The sequence below is a fragment of the Pleurodeles waltl genome, chromosome 12 (genome assembly GCF_031143425.1).
Source record: "Pleurodeles waltl isolate 20211129_DDA chromosome 12, aPleWal1.hap1.20221129, whole genome shotgun sequence".
NCBI classification, from domain to species: Eukaryota; Metazoa; Chordata; class Amphibia; order Caudata; family Salamandridae; genus Pleurodeles; species Pleurodeles waltl.
Genome location: NC_090451.1, coordinates 13,535,044 through 13,553,530, shown reverse-complemented (window position 1 = coordinate 13,553,530; position 18,487 = coordinate 13,535,044). Strand labels below are relative to the sequence as shown.

Sequence of the window (18,487 nt, the reverse complement as noted above, 5' to 3'; positions counted from 1 at the left end):
GCAGCCCCGTCAGGCAAAATGCAGCCGTATAGTGTCTCTGACCAATTTGCTCTCAACGCGCGGGCAACGACAAAGAGAGAGGATTACGTCCTCCTCAGTACGAGTGACTGCTCGTATTACGGCTTGCTCCCACTCCACGCCGGCATAAATAAGGGAATGAGCTACGCTGAATGAAATCGGGACTAAATCGTGAATAGAGCGCAGCAGCTTACTATGATATGCGCGCGCTCACACTCTAAATATAGAAAAAATACCTATCAGCAAAAGCGACGCAACACTTAACTGGCTGCTGGAGCAGCAAAGAAAGAGGAAGGACTGAAGCGTTCAGGCTATTTATGGAGAGTGTACAGCCACGATTGGTGGACTGGAGCTCCTGGGACTTGTATATACTTTCATTGGCTGCTGTGTTTGTCAGTAAAGTAAAGAGAAAGCATAATCCGCAGCCTCCGGTCCTGACAGAGAATTCTTATTGAAGGAAATGATGAGAAGCAAACTTGAAGTTCGATGGTTTCCGTTTTGGGAGCTGTTTTTCCTCGAGATCCTCGTGTTCAGAGTCAACGGTTCCAGGGGCTTCGAGAGCATCTGGGTGAGCCGGGGTCCGGACTCTGCGGTTCAGTGACTTTGTTGCGTGTTTACTTGCCAAGAAAGAGGATGTGTGTTCCTGTCACCAGGTTTTATAGGGGAGATCCTCTATGGTTGGTCATGTGATCAATATGTTACACTGGGAAATGTAGTTTTTTAAATAAAGTTTTTTTTAATTGGCTGTTGTAAAATAAAGCATAGAAAGAGGATCAGCCTGGAGCTAGGCCCCGCGAGCGCTGCCCTGATTGGCTGTCAGACCGGTGCTTCCGGCACTGCGGCCTGTCAGTATAGTCCTTCTTCCCTATCCACGGCGCGGGCCTGTCAGTATAGTCCTTCTTCCCTATCCGCGGCGCGGGCCTCACGTCCTTTCACCTTTTCTACGGCCGTCCGTCTGTTTCTTCCCCGCCTTCGTGTCTGTCATGAACTGTCACTGCTAGTCCTTCCTCCATGTTCGCAGCTCTCCCGGCGCGTGCCGCGCCGCCCGCATTGTGACTGGGCTGTGAGCGCGGCTCCCATGGATACGGCGGCCGCGGCTCGCGCCGCCTACCCAGCGCGTGCGCGGTGACGTGTCAGCGCGAGCGCCCCGGACCCCCGCCTCCTGTCAGGAAACCCCGTAGCGCGCCGGCGCCGCTACCGTTGAGGCCGTTGCGCGGCTGTGAGGAGGCGGCGGCGCTGACCTTCGGCGGAGACCGGGCCCCGGGGCGTGCAGCCCGGCCGCGGGCACCGGAACCCACCGCAGGCCGCAGCCATGAACAGCGTCAGCGGCGCCGACGAGATAGGGTGAGAGGCCGCGGGGCGGGGAATGGGCTGGGGGCTGAGGGGCTGTGGAGAGAGGGAGACACCTGGGAGGAAGAGGGGCGGAGATACCTGAGATGAAGAGGGAGACAGCTGTGAGGGAGATGGGAAGAGAGTGACACCTGCGAGGCAGAGGGAGACAGCTGTGAAACACCTCAGAGGAAGAGGGAGACGGCTGTGAGAGTGAGTGAGAGACACCAGAGAGGAAGAGGCAAACATCTGTGAGAGACCTGAGGAAGACAGCTGTGGGAGTGAAAGATGATGGAAAGGAAGAGGGAGACGGCTGTGAAAGAGTGAGACACCTGAGAGGAAGAGGGAGACAGCTGAGTGAGAGATGCCTGAGAAGAGGGAGACGGCTGTGAGAGACACCTGAGAGGAAGAGGGAGACGGCTGTGAAAGAGTGAGACACCTGAGAGGAAGAGGGAGACAGCTGAGTGAGAGATGCCTGAGAAGAGGGAGACGGCTGTGAGAGACGCCTGAGAAGAGGGAGACGGCTGTGAGAGACACCTGAGAGGAAGAGGGAGACGGCTGTGAGAGAGAGTGAGACACCTGAGAGGAAGAGGGAGACAGCTGAGTGAGAGATGCCTGAGAAGAGGGAGACGGCTGTGAGAGACACCTGAGAGGAAGAGGGAGACGGCTGTGAAAGAGTGAGACACCTGAGAGGAAGAGGGAGACAGCTGAGTGAGAGATGCCTGAGAAGAGGGAGACGGCTGTGAGAGACACCTTAGAGGAAGAGGGAGACAGCTGTGAGATACCTTAGGTGACAGATGTGAGACACCTGAGAGGAAGAGGGGGACGGCTGCGAGATACCTGAAAGGCAAGGGTGTCAGCTGTGAAAGAGTGAAAGACACCTGAGAGGAACAGGGAGACAGCTGTGAGAGTCTCCTGAGAGGAAGAGGGAGACAGCTGTAAGACTCCTGAGAGGAAGAGGGAGACAACTGTGAGAGACACCCGAGAGGAAGAGGGAGACAGTTGTGAGACACCCGAGAGGAAGAGGGAGACAGATGTGAGAGGGACTGAGACTCCCAAGGGGAAGAGGGAAAAAGCTGTGAGAGAGTGAGAGCCACCTGAGAGTAAGAGGGAGAGGGCTGTGAGAGACACCTGAGAGGAAGATGGAGACAGCTGAGAGTGAGAGGCACCCGAGAAGGAGACAGCTGTGAGAGACACCAAGAGAAAGAGGGAGACAGTTTTGAGAGAGACACACCTGAGAGGAAGAGGTAGGAAGCTTTGAGAGATACCTGAGGAGACAGCTGTGAGAGAGAGACACCTTAGAGGAAGACAGCTGTGGGAGTGAAAGATGATGGAAAGGAAGAGGGCGACGGCTGTGAGAGAGAGTGAGACACCTGAGAGGAAGAGGGAGACAGCTGTGAGAGAGAGTGAGACACCTGGCAGGAATAGGGAAACAGCTGTGAGTGAGAGGCACCTAAGAGGGAGACAGCTGTGAGATACCTGAGGGAGACAGCTGTGAGAGAGTGAGACTCACCTGAGAGGACGAGGGAGATAGCTGTGAAAGAGAGCGAGACATCTGACAGAAAGAGGGAAGAAGCTGTGAGAGATGCCTGAGAGTGAGACAGTTGTGAGAGACATGAGAGGAAGAGGGAGACAGCTGTGAGAGGCACCTGAGAGGGAGAGACAGCTGTGAGAGGCACCTGAGAGGAAGAGAGACAGCTGTGAGAGGCACCTGAGAGGAAGAGAGACAGCTGTGAGAGGCACCTGAGAGGAAGAGAGACAGCTGTGAGACACATAAGAGGAAGAGGGTGACAACTGTGAGAGACACCTGACAGGAAGATGGAGACAGCTGTGAGGCACCTGAGGGAGACAGCTGTGAGGCACCTGAGGGAGACAGCTGTGAGGCACCTGAGGGAGACAGCTGTGAGGCACCTGAGGGAGACAGCTGTGAGATACCTGAGGGAGACAGCTGTGAGAGTGATACACATGAGAGGACGAGGGAGACAGCTGAGACACACCTGAGAGGAAGACCGAGAGTGAAACACACCTAAGAGGGAGACCGGTGTGAAAGAGAGTGAGACACCTGACAGGAAGATGGAAACAGCTGTGAGACAGATGCCTGAGAGGGAGACAGCTGTGAGGGAAAGTGAGACATATGAGAGGAAGAGGGAGACAGCTGTGAGACACCTGAGAGGAAGAGAGACAGTTGTGAGAGACACCCGAGAGGATGAGAGAGGCACGCATAAGGAAAAAAGTGGGACACCCGAGATGAAGAGGGAGACTGCTTTGAGAGAGTGAGACTCCTGAGCGGAAGAGGGAGAAAGATGTGAGAGAGGGATGCAGCTGTGAGAGTGAGGCACCTGAGAGGAAGAGTGAGACAGCTGTGAGAGACCTGAGAGGAAGAGTGAGACAGCTGTGAGTGAGACCTGAGAGGAAGAGGGCGACAGCTGTGAGAGATACCTGAGGGGAGAGCTGTGAGAGACACCTGAGAGGAAGATGGAGACAGATGTGAGAGAGGGACGCAGCTGTGAGAGTGAGGCACCTGAGAGGAAGAGGGAGACAACTGAGAGAGTGAAAGACACCAGAGAGGGAGACAGCTGTGAGAGTGAGACCCCCGAGAGTAAGAGGGAAACAGCTGAGAGAGACCAGAGAAGAAGAGTGAGACAGCTGTGAGTGAGACCTGAGAGGAAGAGGGAGACAGCTGTGAGAGATACCTGAGGAGAGAGCTGTGAGAGACACCTGAGAGGAAGAGGGAGGCGGCTGTGAGAGACACCTGAGAGGAAGAGGGAGGCGGCTGTGAGAGACACCTGAGAGGAAGAGGGAGACGGCTGTGAGAGACACCTGAGAGGAAGAGGGAGACGGCTGTGAGAGACACCTGAGAGGAAGAGGGAGACGGCTGTGAGAGACACCTGAGAGGAAGAGGGAGAGAGACACCTGAGAGGAAGAGGGAGACGGCTGTGAGAGACACCTGAGAGGAAGAGGGAGACGGCTGTGAGAGAGGAAGAGGGAGACGGCTGTGAGAGACACCTGAGAGGGAGATGGCTGTGAGAGACACCTGAGAGGGAGACGGCTGTGAGAGACACCACCTATGAGGGTGACGGCTGTGAGAGACACCTATGAGGGAGACGGCTGTGAGAGACACCTATGAGGGAGACGGCTGTGAGAGACACCTATGAGGGAGACGGCTGTGAGAGACACCTAAGAGGGAGAGGGAGACGGCTGTGAGAGACACCTGAGAGGAAGAGGGAGACGGCTGTGAGACACACCTGAGAGGAAGAGGGAGACGGCTGTGAGAGACACCTGAGAGGAAGAGGGAGACGGCTGTGAGAGACACCTGAGAGGAAGAAGGAGACGGCTGTGAGAGACACCTGAGAGGAAGAAGGAGACGGCTGTGAGAGACACCTGAGAGGAAGAAGGAGACGGCTGTGAGAGACACCTGAGAGGAAGAAGGAGACGGCTGTGAGAGACACCTGAGAGGAAGAAGGAGACGGCTGTGAGAGACACCCGAGAGGAAGAGGGAGACGGCTGTGAGAGACACCCGAGAGGAAGAGGGAGACGGCTGTGAGAGACACCCGAGAGGAAGAGGGAGACGGCTAAGAGTGAGAGACACCCGAGAGGAAGAGGGAGACAGCTGAGTGAGAGACACCTGAATGGAAGGAGACCGCTGTGAGAGAAACCCGAGAGAAAGAGGGAGACAGCTGGGAGAGAGAGTGAGACAGCTGACAGGAATAGGTAAACAGCTGTGAGAGGCACGTGAGAGGAAGAGGGAGAAAGCTTTGAGAGAGTGATAGACTTCTGAGAGGACGAGGGAGACAGCTGAGAGACACCTGAGAGGAAGACGGAGAGAGTGAGACACACCTGAGAGGACGAGGGAGATAGCTGTGAAAGAGAGCGAGACACCTGACAGAAAGAGGGAAACATCTGTGAGAGATGCCTTAGAGGGAGACAGCTGTGAGACACCTGAGAGGAAGGGAGACAGCTGTGAGACACCCCGAAGAGGAAGAGGGAGACAGCTGTGAGAGAGAGTGAGACACCTGGCAGGAATAGGGAAACAGCTGTGAGTGAGAGGCACCTAAGAGGGAGACAGCTGTGAGATACCTGAGGGAGACAGCTGTGAGAGAGTGAGACTCACCTGAGAGGACGAGGGAGATAGCTGTGAAAGAGAGCGAGACATCTGACAGAAAGAGGGAAGAAGCTGTGAGAGATGCCTGAGAGTGAGACAGTTGTGAGAGACATGAGAGGAAGAGGGAGACAGCTGTGAGAGGCACCTGAGAGGAAGAGAGACAGCTGTGAGAGGCACCTGAGAGGAAGAGAGACAGCTGTGATAGGCACCTAAGAGGGAGACAGCTGTGAGACACATAAGAGGAAGAGGGTGACAACTGTGAGAGACACCTGACAGGAAGATGGAAACAGCTGTGAGGTACCTGAGGGAGACAGCTGTGAGGCACCTGAGGGAGACAGCTGTGAGGCACCTGAGGGAGACAGCTGTGAGGCACCTGAGGGAGACAGCTGTGAGGCACCTGAGGGAGACAGCTGTGAGGCACCTGAGGGAGACAGCTGTGAGGCACCTGAGGGAGACAGCTGTGAGGCACCTGAGGGAGACAGCTGTGAGAGTGATACACATGAGAGGACGAGGGAGACAGCTGAGACACACCTGAGAGGAAGACCGAGAGTGAAACACACCTAAGAGGGAGACCGGTGTGAAAGAGAGTGAGACACCTGACAGGAAGATGGAAACAGCTGTGAGACAGATGCCTGAGAGGGAGACAGCTGTGAGGGAAAGTGAGACATATGAGAGGAAGAGGGAGACAGCTGTGAGACACCTGAGAGGAAGAGAGACAGTTGTGAGAGACACCCGAGAGGATGAGAGAGGCACGCATAAGGAAAAAAGTGGGACACCCGAGATGAAGAGGGAGACTGCTTTGAGAGAGTGAGACTCCTGAGCGGAAGAGGGAGAAAGATGTGAGAGAGGGATGCAGCTGTGAGAGTGAGGCACCTGAGAGGAAGAGTGAGACAGCTGTGAGAGACCTGAGAGGAAGAGTGAGACAGCTGTGAGTGAGACCTGAGAGGAAGAGGGCGACAGCTGTGAGAGATACCTGAGGGGAGAGCTGTGAGAGACACCTGAGAGGAAGATGGAGACAGATGTGAGAGAGGGACGCAGCTGTGAGAGTGAGGCACCTGAGAGGAAGAGGGAGACAACTGAGAGAGTGAAAGACACCAGAGAGGGAGACAGCTGTGAGAGTGAGACCCCCGAGAGTAAGAGGGAAACAGCTGAGAGAGACCAGAGAAGAAGAGTGAGACAGCTGTGAGTGAGACCTGAGAGGAAGAGGGAGACAGCTGTGAGAGATACCTGAGGAGAGAGCTGTGAGAGACACCTGAGAGGAAGAGGGAGGCGGCTGTGAGAGACACCTGAGAGGAAGAGGGAGGCGGCTGTGAGAGACACCTGAGAGGAAGAGGGAGACGGCTGTGAGAGACACCTGAGAGGAAGAGGGAGACGGCTGTGAGAGACACCTGAGAGGAAGAGGGAGACGGCTGTGAGAGACACCTGAGAGGAAGAGGGAGAGAGACACCTGAGAGGAAGAGGGAGACGGCTGTGAGAGACACCTGAGAGGAAGAGGGAGACGGCTGTGAGAGAGGAAGAGGGAGACGGCTGTGAGAGACACCTGAGAGGGAGACGGCTGTGAGAGACACCTGAGAGGGAGACGGCTGTGAGAGACACCTGAGAGGGAGACGGCTGTGAGAGACACCACCTATGAGGGTGACGGCTGTGAGAGACACCACCTATGAGGGTGACGGCTGTGAGAGACACCACCTATGAGGGTGACGGCTGTGAGAGACACCACCTATGAGGGTGACGGCTGTGAGAGACACCACCTATGAGGGTGACGGCTGTGAGAGACACCTATGAGGGTGACGGCTGTGAGAGACACCTATGAGGGAGACGGCTGTGAGAGACACCTATGAGGGAGACGGCTGTGAGAGACACCTAAGAGGGAGAGGGAGACGGCTGTGAGAGACACCTGAGAGGAAGAGGGAGACGGCTGTGAGACACACCTGAGAGGAAGAGGGAGACGGCTGTGAGAGACACCTGAGAGGAAGAGGGAGACGGCTGTGAGAGACACCTGAGAGGAAGAGGGAGACGGCTGTGAGAGACACCTGAGAGGAAGAGGGAGACGGCTGTGAGAGACACCTGAGAGGAAGAAGGAGACGGCTGTGAGAGACACCTGAGAGGAAGAAGGAGACGGCTGTGAGAGACACCTGAGAGGAAGAAGGAGACGGCTGTGAGAGACACCTGAGAGGAAGAAGGAGACGGCTGTGAGAGACACCTGAGAGGAAGAAGGAGACGGCTGTGAGAGACACCTGAGAGGAAGAAGGAGACGGCTGTGAGAGACACCCGAGAGGAAGAGGGAGACAGCTAAGAGTGAGAGACACCCGAGAGGAAGAGGGAGACAGCTAAGAGTGAGAGACACCCGAGAGGAAGAGGGAGACAGCTAAGAGTGAGAGACACCCGAGAGGAAGAGGGAGATGGCTGTGAGAGACACCCGAGAGGAAGAGGGAGACGGCTGTGAGAGACACCCGAGAGGAAGAGGGAGACGGCTGTGAGAGACACCCGAGAGGAAGAGGGAGACGGCTGTGAGAGACACCCGAGAGGAAGAGGGAGACAGCTAAGAGTGAGAGACACCCGAGAGGAAGAGGGAGACAGCTGAGTGAGAGACACCTGAATGGAAGGAGACAGCTGTGAGAGAAACCCGAGAGAAAGAGGGAGACAGCTGGGAGAGAGAGTGAGACAGCTGACAGGAATAGGTAAACAGCTGTGAGAGGCACGTGAGAGGAAGAGGGAGAAAGCTTTGAGAGAGTGATAGACTTCTGAGAGGACGAGGGAGACAGCTGAGAGACACCTGAGAGGAAGACGGAGAGAGTGAGACACACCTGAGAGGACGAGGGAGATAGCTGTGAAAGAGAGCGAGACACCTGACAGAAAGAGGGAAACATCTGTGAGAGATGCCTTAGAGGGAGACAGCTGTGAGACACCTGAGAGGAAGGGAGACAGCTGTGAGACACCCCGAAGAGGAAGAGGGAAGCACGCATAAGGAAAAAAGTGAGACACCTGAGATGAAGAGAGAGACTGCTGAGAGTGAGAGACACCTGAGAGGAAAAAGGAGACAGCTGTGAGACATCTGCAAGGAAGAGGGAGACAGCTGGGAGAGGCACCTGAGAGGAAGAAAGGTTTGAGAAATACCTGAAGAGACAGCTGTGTGAGAGACACATGAGAGGGAGTGAGAGACCTTTGAGAGGAAGAGGGAGACAGCTGTGAGAGAGTTAGGCACCTGACAGGAAGAGGGAAACAACTGTGAGACACCTGAAAGGAAGAGGGAGACAGCCGTGAGAGTGAGAGGCACCTGAGGAAGAAAGCTTTGAGAGATACCTGAAGAGACAGCTGTGTGAGAGACACATGAGAGGGAGTGAGAGACCTTTGAGAGGAAGAGGGAGACAGCTGTGAAAGAGTGAGGCACCTGACAGGAAGAGGGAAACAGCTGTGAGACACCTGAGAGGAAGAGGGAGACAGCTGTGAGAGTGTGATAGACACATGAGGTCGAGGGAGACAGCTGAGAGACACCTGAGAGGAAGATGGAGAGAGTGAGACACCTGACAGAAAGAGGGAACAAGCTGTGAGGGAGATGCATGAGAGGGAGACAGCTGTGAGGGAAACTGAGAGACACCTGAGAGGAAGAGGTAAGCACGCATAAGGAAAAAAGTGAGATACCTGCGATGTAGAGGGAGACTGCTGAGAGAGAGTGAGACACCTGAGCGTAAGAGGGAGACAGCAGTGAGAGAGAGGAAGAGGGAGAAAGCTGTGAGAGAGTGGGACACCTGAGAGGAAGAGGGAGACACCTGTGAATGAGACACCTGAGAGGAAGCGGGAGACAGCTGTGAGAGGGGCTGAGACTCCTTAGAGTAAGCGGAGGACATCTGTGAGAGAGTGTGAGACACCTGAGAGGAAGAGGGAGAGAGCTGTGAGAGATACCTGAGAGGTAGAGGGAGAAACGCATGAGGGAGAGACCGACCTGAGGGTAAGACAGAGCACAACCCGCAGCGCACACACCCTAGGGTGGGGGATCAACCTGAGGAGATGCATCTAACGGAGAGAGACCTTAAGGTTCCAACCGGAGGGAGAGAGAGAGACAGCTGTGAGAGAGACTGAGAGACACCTGAGAGGGAAACGCATGAGGAAGAGACCTGAAGGGGAGACTGGAAGGAGAGACATATCTTAGAGACCTTAAGGGTGCTTCCGGCGGGGGAGAGACAGCTGTGAGAGGGAGACTGAGCGACACCTGAAAGAAAGAGGGAGACACGCATGAGATAGAGACTGACCTGAGGAGACACATCTGTGAGAGAGACCTTGAGGGAGACAGCCCTGAGGGAGGGACACCGGAAGGAGAGACAGCTGTGGGGGAGACTGACAGGAAGACAGAAATACGCATGAGTGATTCTGACCTGAGGAGACCCATCAGAGAGAGAGAGAGCGCAAGAGATACACACATCTGAGGGGGAGCATGAGCGTACGTGCACCAGAGAGGAGAGTGACCCGCTAGAGACAGACATCGGAGGAAGAGACTGCTAATGGAGACACACCTGAGAGGAAGACACAGACCTGACCTTAATGTGACAGCCCCTCGCACCCAAGAGAGAGATCTGAGAGGGAAGTGAGAACCCCAGAGGGTCATACCTGAAAAGTGCACCTAGTAGGGAGAGAGAGCAGACCGCTGGGAGATAGACATACAAGAGAGAAAGAGATACATCTGTGAGCGGCAGGGCAAGAGACAACAGCCAGGCACAGACTGCCCCCGCGGGTCCAGCCTGAGGAACACACCTTGGCGAAGAGACAAACCTGTGAGAGGCAAAGACACATTCCAGAATGACGGAGAATTAGACGCCAGAGAGACTTGCAGAAGAGAGACACTTGCCCAACAGACCTACTTGCATTCCCAAGTCAGAGACACCTTCCAGAGAGGGAGAGAGAGAGTCACCTGCCAGAGACGGACACCTACCAGAGTGAGAAATAAATGCTTGACGGAGCGAGAGAGCAATACCTATGTGAGATGTAGAGACACAGACATGTTCCATAGAGAGAGAATGAGACGCCTGTAGTCACATGCCTGCTTTATGGAAAGAGACAGAAAACACCCGTCGAAAGTCAGATGCCTTCCAGGGAGACACCTACAGAGGAGATACAGACATCTTGTAGGACGTTGGCTCCGTATATACTATCTCAAAATGAGATATAGGGCCTGATTACAACTTTGGAGGAGGTGTTAATCCGTCCCAAAAGTGACGGTAAAGTGACGGATATACCACCAGCCGTATTACGAGTCCATTATATCCTATGGAACTCGTAATACGGCTGGTGGTATATCCATTACTTTACCGTCACTTTTGGGACGGATTAACACCCCCTCCAAAGTTGTAATCAGGCCCATAGTGTGCACAGAGTCCAGGGTCTCCCCAGGAGGCTGAACAGAGACCAAAGTAGGTAATACTAATGCTCTATTTTGTGGTAGTGTGGTCGAGCAGTAGGCTTATCAGAGGGTAGTGTTAAGCATTTGTTGTACACACACAGGCAATAAATGAGGAACACACACTCAAAGACTTACTCCAGGCCAATAGGTTTTTATATAGAAAAATATTATTTCTTAACTTATTTTAGAACCACCAGATTCAGAATTCAAGTAAGTACATAAATTGTAAGGTACTTCCCACAGCTAAGTATGGAACTTTGAAGTAAAACAGTAATGTGCACAGTTTTGGCAAAACCGGCAATAAACTATTTTAAAAGTGGACAAAGTGCAAATATCAACAGTTCCTGGGGGAGGTAAATACAAGTTAGTTTCTCAGGTAAGTAAAGCACTTACAAGTTCAGTCTCCGGGGCATAGGCAGCCCACTGTTGGGGAGGTTCAAGTCAACCCCAAACACCCAGGACCAGCAACACAGGGCCAGTCAGGTGCAGAGGTCAAAGAGGGGCCTAAATAACATAGGCGCCTATGGAGACTAGGGGTGCTCCAGCTCCAGTCTGCTAGCAGGTAAGTTTCTGCGTCCTCGGGGAGCAGACCAGGGGGGTTTTGTAGAGCACTAGGGGGACACAAGTAGGCGCACAAAACACACCCTCAGCGGCACAGGGGCGGCCGGGTGCAGTGTGCAAAGTAGGTGTCTGGTTTTAGATTGGAAAAAATGGAGGGATCCGGTGGTCACTCTGGCGATGCAGGCAGGCACGGGGGGCTGCAATGAGGGCCACCTGCTGGTCACTACTGCACTGGTAGTTGGTTTCTCTTGGTCCTGGGGGTTGCAGGTGCAGTGCCTGGTCCAGGCGTCAGGTTCTTTGCTACTGGGCAGTCGCGGTCAGGGGGAGCCTCTGGATTCTCTCTGCAGGTGTTGCCGTGGGGGTGTTGGGAGGTCGTCTCAGGGTGTCCACGTCGTGGGAGTAGCCTGGGGCTCCTCGCTGCAGTGTTGGGTTCTCTGGACACAGGCGTCGGGTGCAGAGGGTTGGGGACTCGCGCTTCTGGAGTGAGGCGGGAGTACCTTTAAAGATGGTTTCTTGTTTGTAGATTAGACAGAGCCGCTGTCCACAGGAGTTTCTTGGTCCTTTGGGTTGCAGGGCAGTCCTCTGAGTCATCAGAGGTCACTTGTCCCGCTGGATGCGTCGCTGTTGCAGGTTCTTTGAACCTGGAGACAGGCCGGTCGGGCTGGGGCCAATTCAATTGTTGTCTCCGTCGTCTCTGTGGAGCTTTCAGGTCAGCAGTCCTTGTTGTTCAGATTGTCAGAAAAACTGTTTTCCTGGGTTCAGGGCTGCCCCATAATACTGATTTTAGGGGTGTGTTTAGGGCTGGAGGGCAGTAGCCAATTGCTCCTGTCCCCGAGGGTGGCTACACCCTGCTTGTGCCTCCTCCCTGTGGGGAGGGGACACATCCCTAATCCTATTGGGGGAAATCCTCCAAAGCAAGATGGAGGATTTTCTAAGGCAGGGGTCACCTCTGCTCGGGGCACCTTAGGGTCCTTGCCGGAGAGTGGTGACTCCTTGTTTTTCTCGTTAGCTCCTCCGGACTTCCCGCCAAAAGTGGGGGCAGTAGCCGGAGAGAAGGGCATGTCCACTAGCTGGGATGCCCTGGGGTGCTTTAACAACAGGCATGAGCCTTTGATGCTCACTGCCAGGTGTTAGTTCCTGCAGGGGGAGGTGAGAAGCACCTCCACCCAGTACAGGCTTTGTTCCTGGTCACAGAGTGACAAAGGCACTCACCTCATGTGGCAGAATACTGGTCAGCCTAACACTAGAAGTCGGATTGGTATTCAGGGGCATCTCTAAGATGCCCTCTGTGTGCATTTCTCAAATTCCACACTGGCATCGGTGTCCATTTATAGTGCTGAGAAGTTTGATACCAAACTTCCCAGTATTCAGTGTAGCCATTGTGGAACTGTGGAGTTCGTGTTTGACAAACTCCCAGACCATATACTCTTATGACTACCCTGCACTTACAATGTCTAAGGTTTGGCTTAGACACTGTAGGGGCACAGTGCTCATGCACCTATGCCCTTACCTATGGTATAGTGCACCCTGCCTTAGGGCTGTAAGGCCTGCTAGAGGGGTGACTTATCTATACTGCATAGGCAGTGTGAGGTTGGCATGGCACTCTGAGGGGAGTGCCATGTCGACTTAGTCATTTTCTCCCCACCAGCGCACACAAGCTGGCAAGCAGTGTGCATGTGCTGAGTGAGGGTCCCCAGGGTGGCATAAGACATACTGCAGCCCTTAGAGCCCTTCCCTGGCCACAGGGCCCTTGGTACCAGGTACAAGGACTTACTTGTGTGCCATTTGCACATCACCAAGTAAAGTGTTCAGCTTTGTTTTCATTCTGTGAAACCTTTCTTTTTTTTTTTTTTTAAACCACACAGAATTACAAAAATGTGCTTTGATAACTACTGAAATATATTTTGAAATGTTTGTGCAGTTCACCTATTAGCTACTTCAGTGTTGTGTTAGAAAAAAGCCTGACATTTTATAGCACTTCATTTTACACACTTTGCACAGCATGACTGTCACACAGTCCATTTTACAAAATCCTCTAACTTCACTGTCGGCGAAAGAAAAGTAAATCTAGAAAAACAAACTGACATTTGACCTGTCTCTGAATCCCGAGCAAATGTGACAAGATAAAAGCAAGGTTTAAAAGCATCTTTCTGATGGATACAACTACCTGTGGATTCCTCACCTAATGAATACTCCCATGGCGCCAGCATTCGACGGAAATCTTCTTACTAGTCTCTGCACGTCGACGAGGACGTCCCTCTAGCCCACGCGACGCCGTCTGACGTCATACAGGCAATAAGAGGTCCTCGACGACGTGCCGACGTCAGTTCCCTTTTTTCCGTGCATTCGAAACGGTTATCTTCGAGGGAGCAACTGTTACTTTTGTGGTTACAGTGTATTTTTGCTGCGTAGTCTTTCGCTGTGGTAATAATGTCGCAGAGAAAGTCTGGATTCAAGCCTTGTCGTGAGTGTGGAGGCAAGATGTCAGTGACGGATCCTCATTCCGATTGCCTTTGGTGTTTGAGCTCCGACCACGACGTCTCGACTTGTGATTCATGCCAGCACATGAATCCAAAGGCCCTCAAGGAACGTGAGGCGAAGTTGTTTATGGCGAAATCGAAGGAGAAGCATCACAAGAAGTCTTCTTCACCAAGACATCGGCGTCATCGAGACTCCCGGCGCCGTAGAGAATCTCGGCGTCATTCAAAGGAGACTCGTTCCAGGTCTTCGGATCGGCGCCGAAGGACATGGGAGATCAGTCCCACGGTTACGCCGCATCCTTCGACGCCGTTGCCCTCTCCGGCGTCTCCGACTTCACCTGGACAGGTGTCGGTGATTGAGGTATTGGAGCCTCAGGTGTTTTCTCCGGCGTTGCAGACGTCGAGGCCGGCGTCGGGGTCGCCTCCGAGACAGGCACCCCAGTATCCGGCTTTTCCCACCCCTGGAGCCGATAGTTCCGCATTCTTGAATGCGATGTATGCCATCTTCCAACAGATGGCTCCAGGGGGTGCTCCGGCTGGGCCTTTGGCCTTTTCATTGGGTGATCCTGCACCTCTTCGGCCGGCACCCTTTATGCCCTTTCTCCCTTTTGGGAACGTGGGCTCGGCGCCAGTGGCCGCTCCGGTGGCTTCAGAGGGATTGGCCCCGGGGATTTCCATCCCGTCGACGTCGGGATTTCGGCCTGTGACTCCGGGGGGTCCATCTGCTTCGACTGCTCTTTCGTCGGCGCCGAAGTTACCTGTGGCGCCGGACGCGGCGTCAGTGGCTTCTGAAGATCGGCGCCGATCTTCGACTTCGGCGGAGGCATTGTCGACTCCGCGTATTGAACAATGGCTTCATTCGAGGAGACGTGCTCTCCGTGTATTAGAGGAGCAGGAGTACCAACGAGCCCTGGAGGAAGGAGAGCTAGAGGACTCGGGTGATGGGCTGCGTGGTCTGGAGTCGGCCAGTGGGCTGGACACTTCCCCTGAGTGGGATCTTTCGTCCCCGGGAGAATATACTGAGGAGGCTGCTTCCTTTCACGCAGTGGTACGGAAGGCAGCTAGTTTTTTGGACCTGCCTTTGCCAGTGGTGGAGGCTAAACAAAACCTTCTAACAGAGGTGCTACATCCGGCCTCAGCTGCGGCGGAGCCTCTTTTGCCATTTAATGACGCTCTGCTGGATCCGGTGTTAGAGGTGTGGAAGAGGCCGGCATCTTCCCCAGCAGTTCACAGAGCCGTGGCCAGGAGGTATCGGGCGGCTCCGACTGACCCTGGTTTTCTGTCTAGGCACCCTACGCCGGAGAGCTTGGTGGTGCAGGCCTCCTGTTCATCCAAGTCAGCGCCTGGTTCTTTCCCGACGGTGCCTGGGGACAGAGATTCAAAGAAACTAGAGGCGCAGTCCAAGAAGATTTTTTCGTCCTGCAGTCTGGCGTTGAAGGCCACCAACGCAACCTGTATCCTGGGGAGGTATATTCATGCTCTGATGGATGACATTTCCTCATCATTTACAGAGCTTCCCCAGGGTCTTTTGGATGTTGTTTCAAATGCCCAGGCTGCTGCGACCCAGATTATCCAGACGGGACTGGATACGACCGACTCGGTAGCCAGAGCAATGGGCACAACTGTGGTGGCAAGGAGGCAGGCCTGGCTCCGTAACTCGGGCTTTTCTGCGGATGTACAGTCCACATTGTTGGATCTCCCGTTTGATGGGGACAAACTGTTTGGAGCCAAGGCTGATTCGGCCTTGGAACATTTTAAGGAGAGCAGGGCTACGGCTAAGTCGTTAGGGCTCCAAGCTCCTTCTTCCACGGCCTCTTCCAGATTTTTCAGGAGGTTTCGTGGATTTGGGCGTGGCTCTTCCTCCTCTTCCTTTCGGGGAAGATATCAGCAACCTGCCTCTTCCTATCCCTATAGATCTTTTAGAGGGAGAGGTAGGGTCCGCACCAGAGGAGCCTCTCAGCAGCACTCTGCCTCTTCCTCATCCTCTGGCGGGGTGCAGCAGGGGAAGCAGCCTTAGGCTTCCACCATTTCCCACTCACTCCTCTCCTGTAGGGGGAAGATTACAGCATTTTCTCACCAAATGGAAGACTGTTACAACGGACACTTGGGTTCTTAGTATTGTGGGAAAAGGCTACACCCTTCCCTTTCGGGAGTTCCCGCCCCTCATCCCGCCCCGCCCTTCTTATTGTTCAGAAGAACACCTCCTGTTGCTAGAACAGGAGGTACAAGCCCTCCTTTCAAAGGGCGCGGTGGAGTTTGTCCCAGAGCAGGAAAGGGGTCGAGGATGTTACTCAAGGTTTTTCCTGATTCCCAAGAAGGATGGTCGTTTGAGACCAATCCTGGACCTGAGGATCTTGAATTGGTTCCTCAAGCAGGAAAAGTTCAAGATGCTGACCCTAGCACAGGTGCTTTTGGCGTTGAACAAGGAAGACTGGATGGTGTCTGTCGACTTGCAGGATGCTTACTTTCATATCCCGATACTCAAGTCACACAGGAAGTATCTCCGGTTTGTGGTGGGATCACAGCACTATCAGTTTGCGGTCCTTCCGTTTGGTCTTACTTCAGCACCTCGAGTCTTCACGAAGGTGATGTCGGTGGTTGCGGCAGAACTCAGAAGGAAGGGGATAGCAGTATTCCCTTACTTGGACGACTGGTTGATCAAAGCCAAGTCCCCGGAGCTTGTGTCGCATCATCTGCAGTCAACAACCCAGTTGTTGTTCGACCTGGGTTTTTCGGTGAACGAGCCCAAATCTCACCTAGAGCCCTCTCAGCGCCTCCTGTTCATAGGGGCAGTACTGGATACAACATTGGGTCGGGCCTTTCCTCCGCCTCAGCGGATTCAAGATATTCAGGATTTGGTTCCAATGTTTCGAAATGGAGCAGTAGTTCCAGTCCTCCAGGTCCTTCGTCTGCTCGGTCTGTTTGCCTCCTGCATTCTGTTGGTCACGCATGCTCGCTGGCACATGAGGGCTCTTCAGTGGTGCCTCCGAAGGCAGTGGTCTCAACACAAAGGGGATCTAGAGAGTACTGTCAAGATCTCCAGAGATGCTGCTGTGGATTTGAAGTGGTGGATTGCAAGCAACAATCTTTCACAAGGAAAGCCGTTCCAGCAGTCGCCACCAGTGGCCACAGTCATAACGGATGCTTCCACTCTAGGGTGGGGAGCTCATCTGGGGGATCTGGAGATCAAAGGTCTTTGGTCTCCAGAGGAACAGATGTTTCACATCAATCTGTTAGAGTTACGGGCTGTACGTCTGGCTCTCAAGGCCTTCCTCCCTTCCCTTCGTGGTCAGTCGGTACAGGTCCTAATGGACAATACTACCACGATGTGGTACATAAACAAGCAGGGAGGAGTGGGGTCGTACCTTCTCTGCAGAGAAGCTCTTCGACTATGGTCCTGGGCAAAGGACCATTAGATTTGCTTGATAGCAAACCATCTGGCCGGAGTCTTGAACGTGCGTGCGGACAGTCTCAGTCGCCAATTCTCGGCAGACCACGAGTGGCGTCTCCATCCAGATCAAGTCCGTTTAATCTTCCAGAGGTGGGGGTTTCCTCGGGTAGATCTGTTTGCCACTCGGGAGAACGCGCATTGTCCGTTATTCTGCAGCCTCCAGTATCCGATGCAGGGAGCGTTGGGGGACGCGTTTCAAATAACCTGGTGCGGCCAGTTGCTTTACGCGTTTCCTCCCATACCCTTGATTCCTCGAGTATTGAGGAAGATTCGCTAGGACCGGGCTCTAGTCATCCTAATAGCTCCGAATTGGCCAAGGAGGGTATGGTACTCCGACCTTCTCCAACTCTCAATGTGCCCTCCGCTCCGTCTCCCTTTCAGGGCCGACCTCCTCTCGCAGTCGCAGGGGCAGGTTCTACACCCCAACCTCCAGAGTCTGCACCTACATGCCTGGAGATTGAACGGGGCAACCTGAGTTCCTTCTCTCTCCCGCCTGAGGTAGTGGATGTTATATTAGCGGCCAGGCGACACTCCACTAAATCTATCTACGCTAATAGATGGTCTAAATTTGTTGCGTGGTGTGGAGAGAGGCAGATTGATCCTTTGCATGCTCATCTATCGGACGTTTTGTCTTTTGCTCTGTCTCTAGCGCAGAAAGGTTGTGCAGTGGCTACCATTAAGGGTTATTTATCGGCCTTGTCAGCCTTCATATGTCTTCCAGACCAACCATCTTTATTTAAATCCCCTATTGTTATCAGATTCTTGAAAGGTCTTCTAAATAAATATCCTCCAAAGCCATTCGTTATGCCGCAATGGGATTTGTCCTTGGTCCTGACTTTCCTTATGGGGTCCCCTTTTGAACCTATGTATTCTTGCCCCTTAAGGTATTTGGTTTTAAAAACAGTCTTCCTGATAGCTATAACATCAGCAAGGAGAGTGAGTGAGTTGCAGGCCTTATCAGTAAAGCCCCCTTATACAACTTTTTATGGGGATAAGGTGGTGTTGAGGACCAAGGCTGCTTTCCTCCCGAAGGTTGTTTCACCTTTCCATTTGGCTCAGGCAATTACTTTGTCCATGTTCTATCCTCCGCCTCATCCTTCCAAAGAGGAAGAAAGACTGCACCGTCTGGACCCAAAGAGGGCGTTGAGCTT

The 18,487-nt window shown here is 53.7% G+C and overlaps 1 protein-coding gene across 14 annotated transcripts in view; it reads left to right on the top strand.

Annotated features, from left to right (window-relative positions):
• Positions 1 to 947: 947 nt before the first annotated feature.
• Positions 948 to 18,487, top strand: part of DAZAP1 (DAZ associated protein 1) — a 432,244-nt gene continuing 414,704 nt past the window's right edge. For 4 of the 14 annotated variants that reach the window (XM_069215783.1, XM_069215785.1, XM_069215784.1 and 1 more), the window contains exon 1: positions 953 to 1,362. In XM_069215783.1, coding sequence (XP_069071884.1) covers positions 1,331 to 1,362 — 32 coding nt within the window. In that variant the 5' untranslated portion in view covers positions 953 to 1,330. Of the gene's footprint in view, positions 1,363 to 18,487 lie in introns of all 14 variants that reach the window. The other 10 variants (XM_069215790.1, XM_069215789.1, XM_069215779.1 and 7 more) reach the window with 8 other exon arrangements.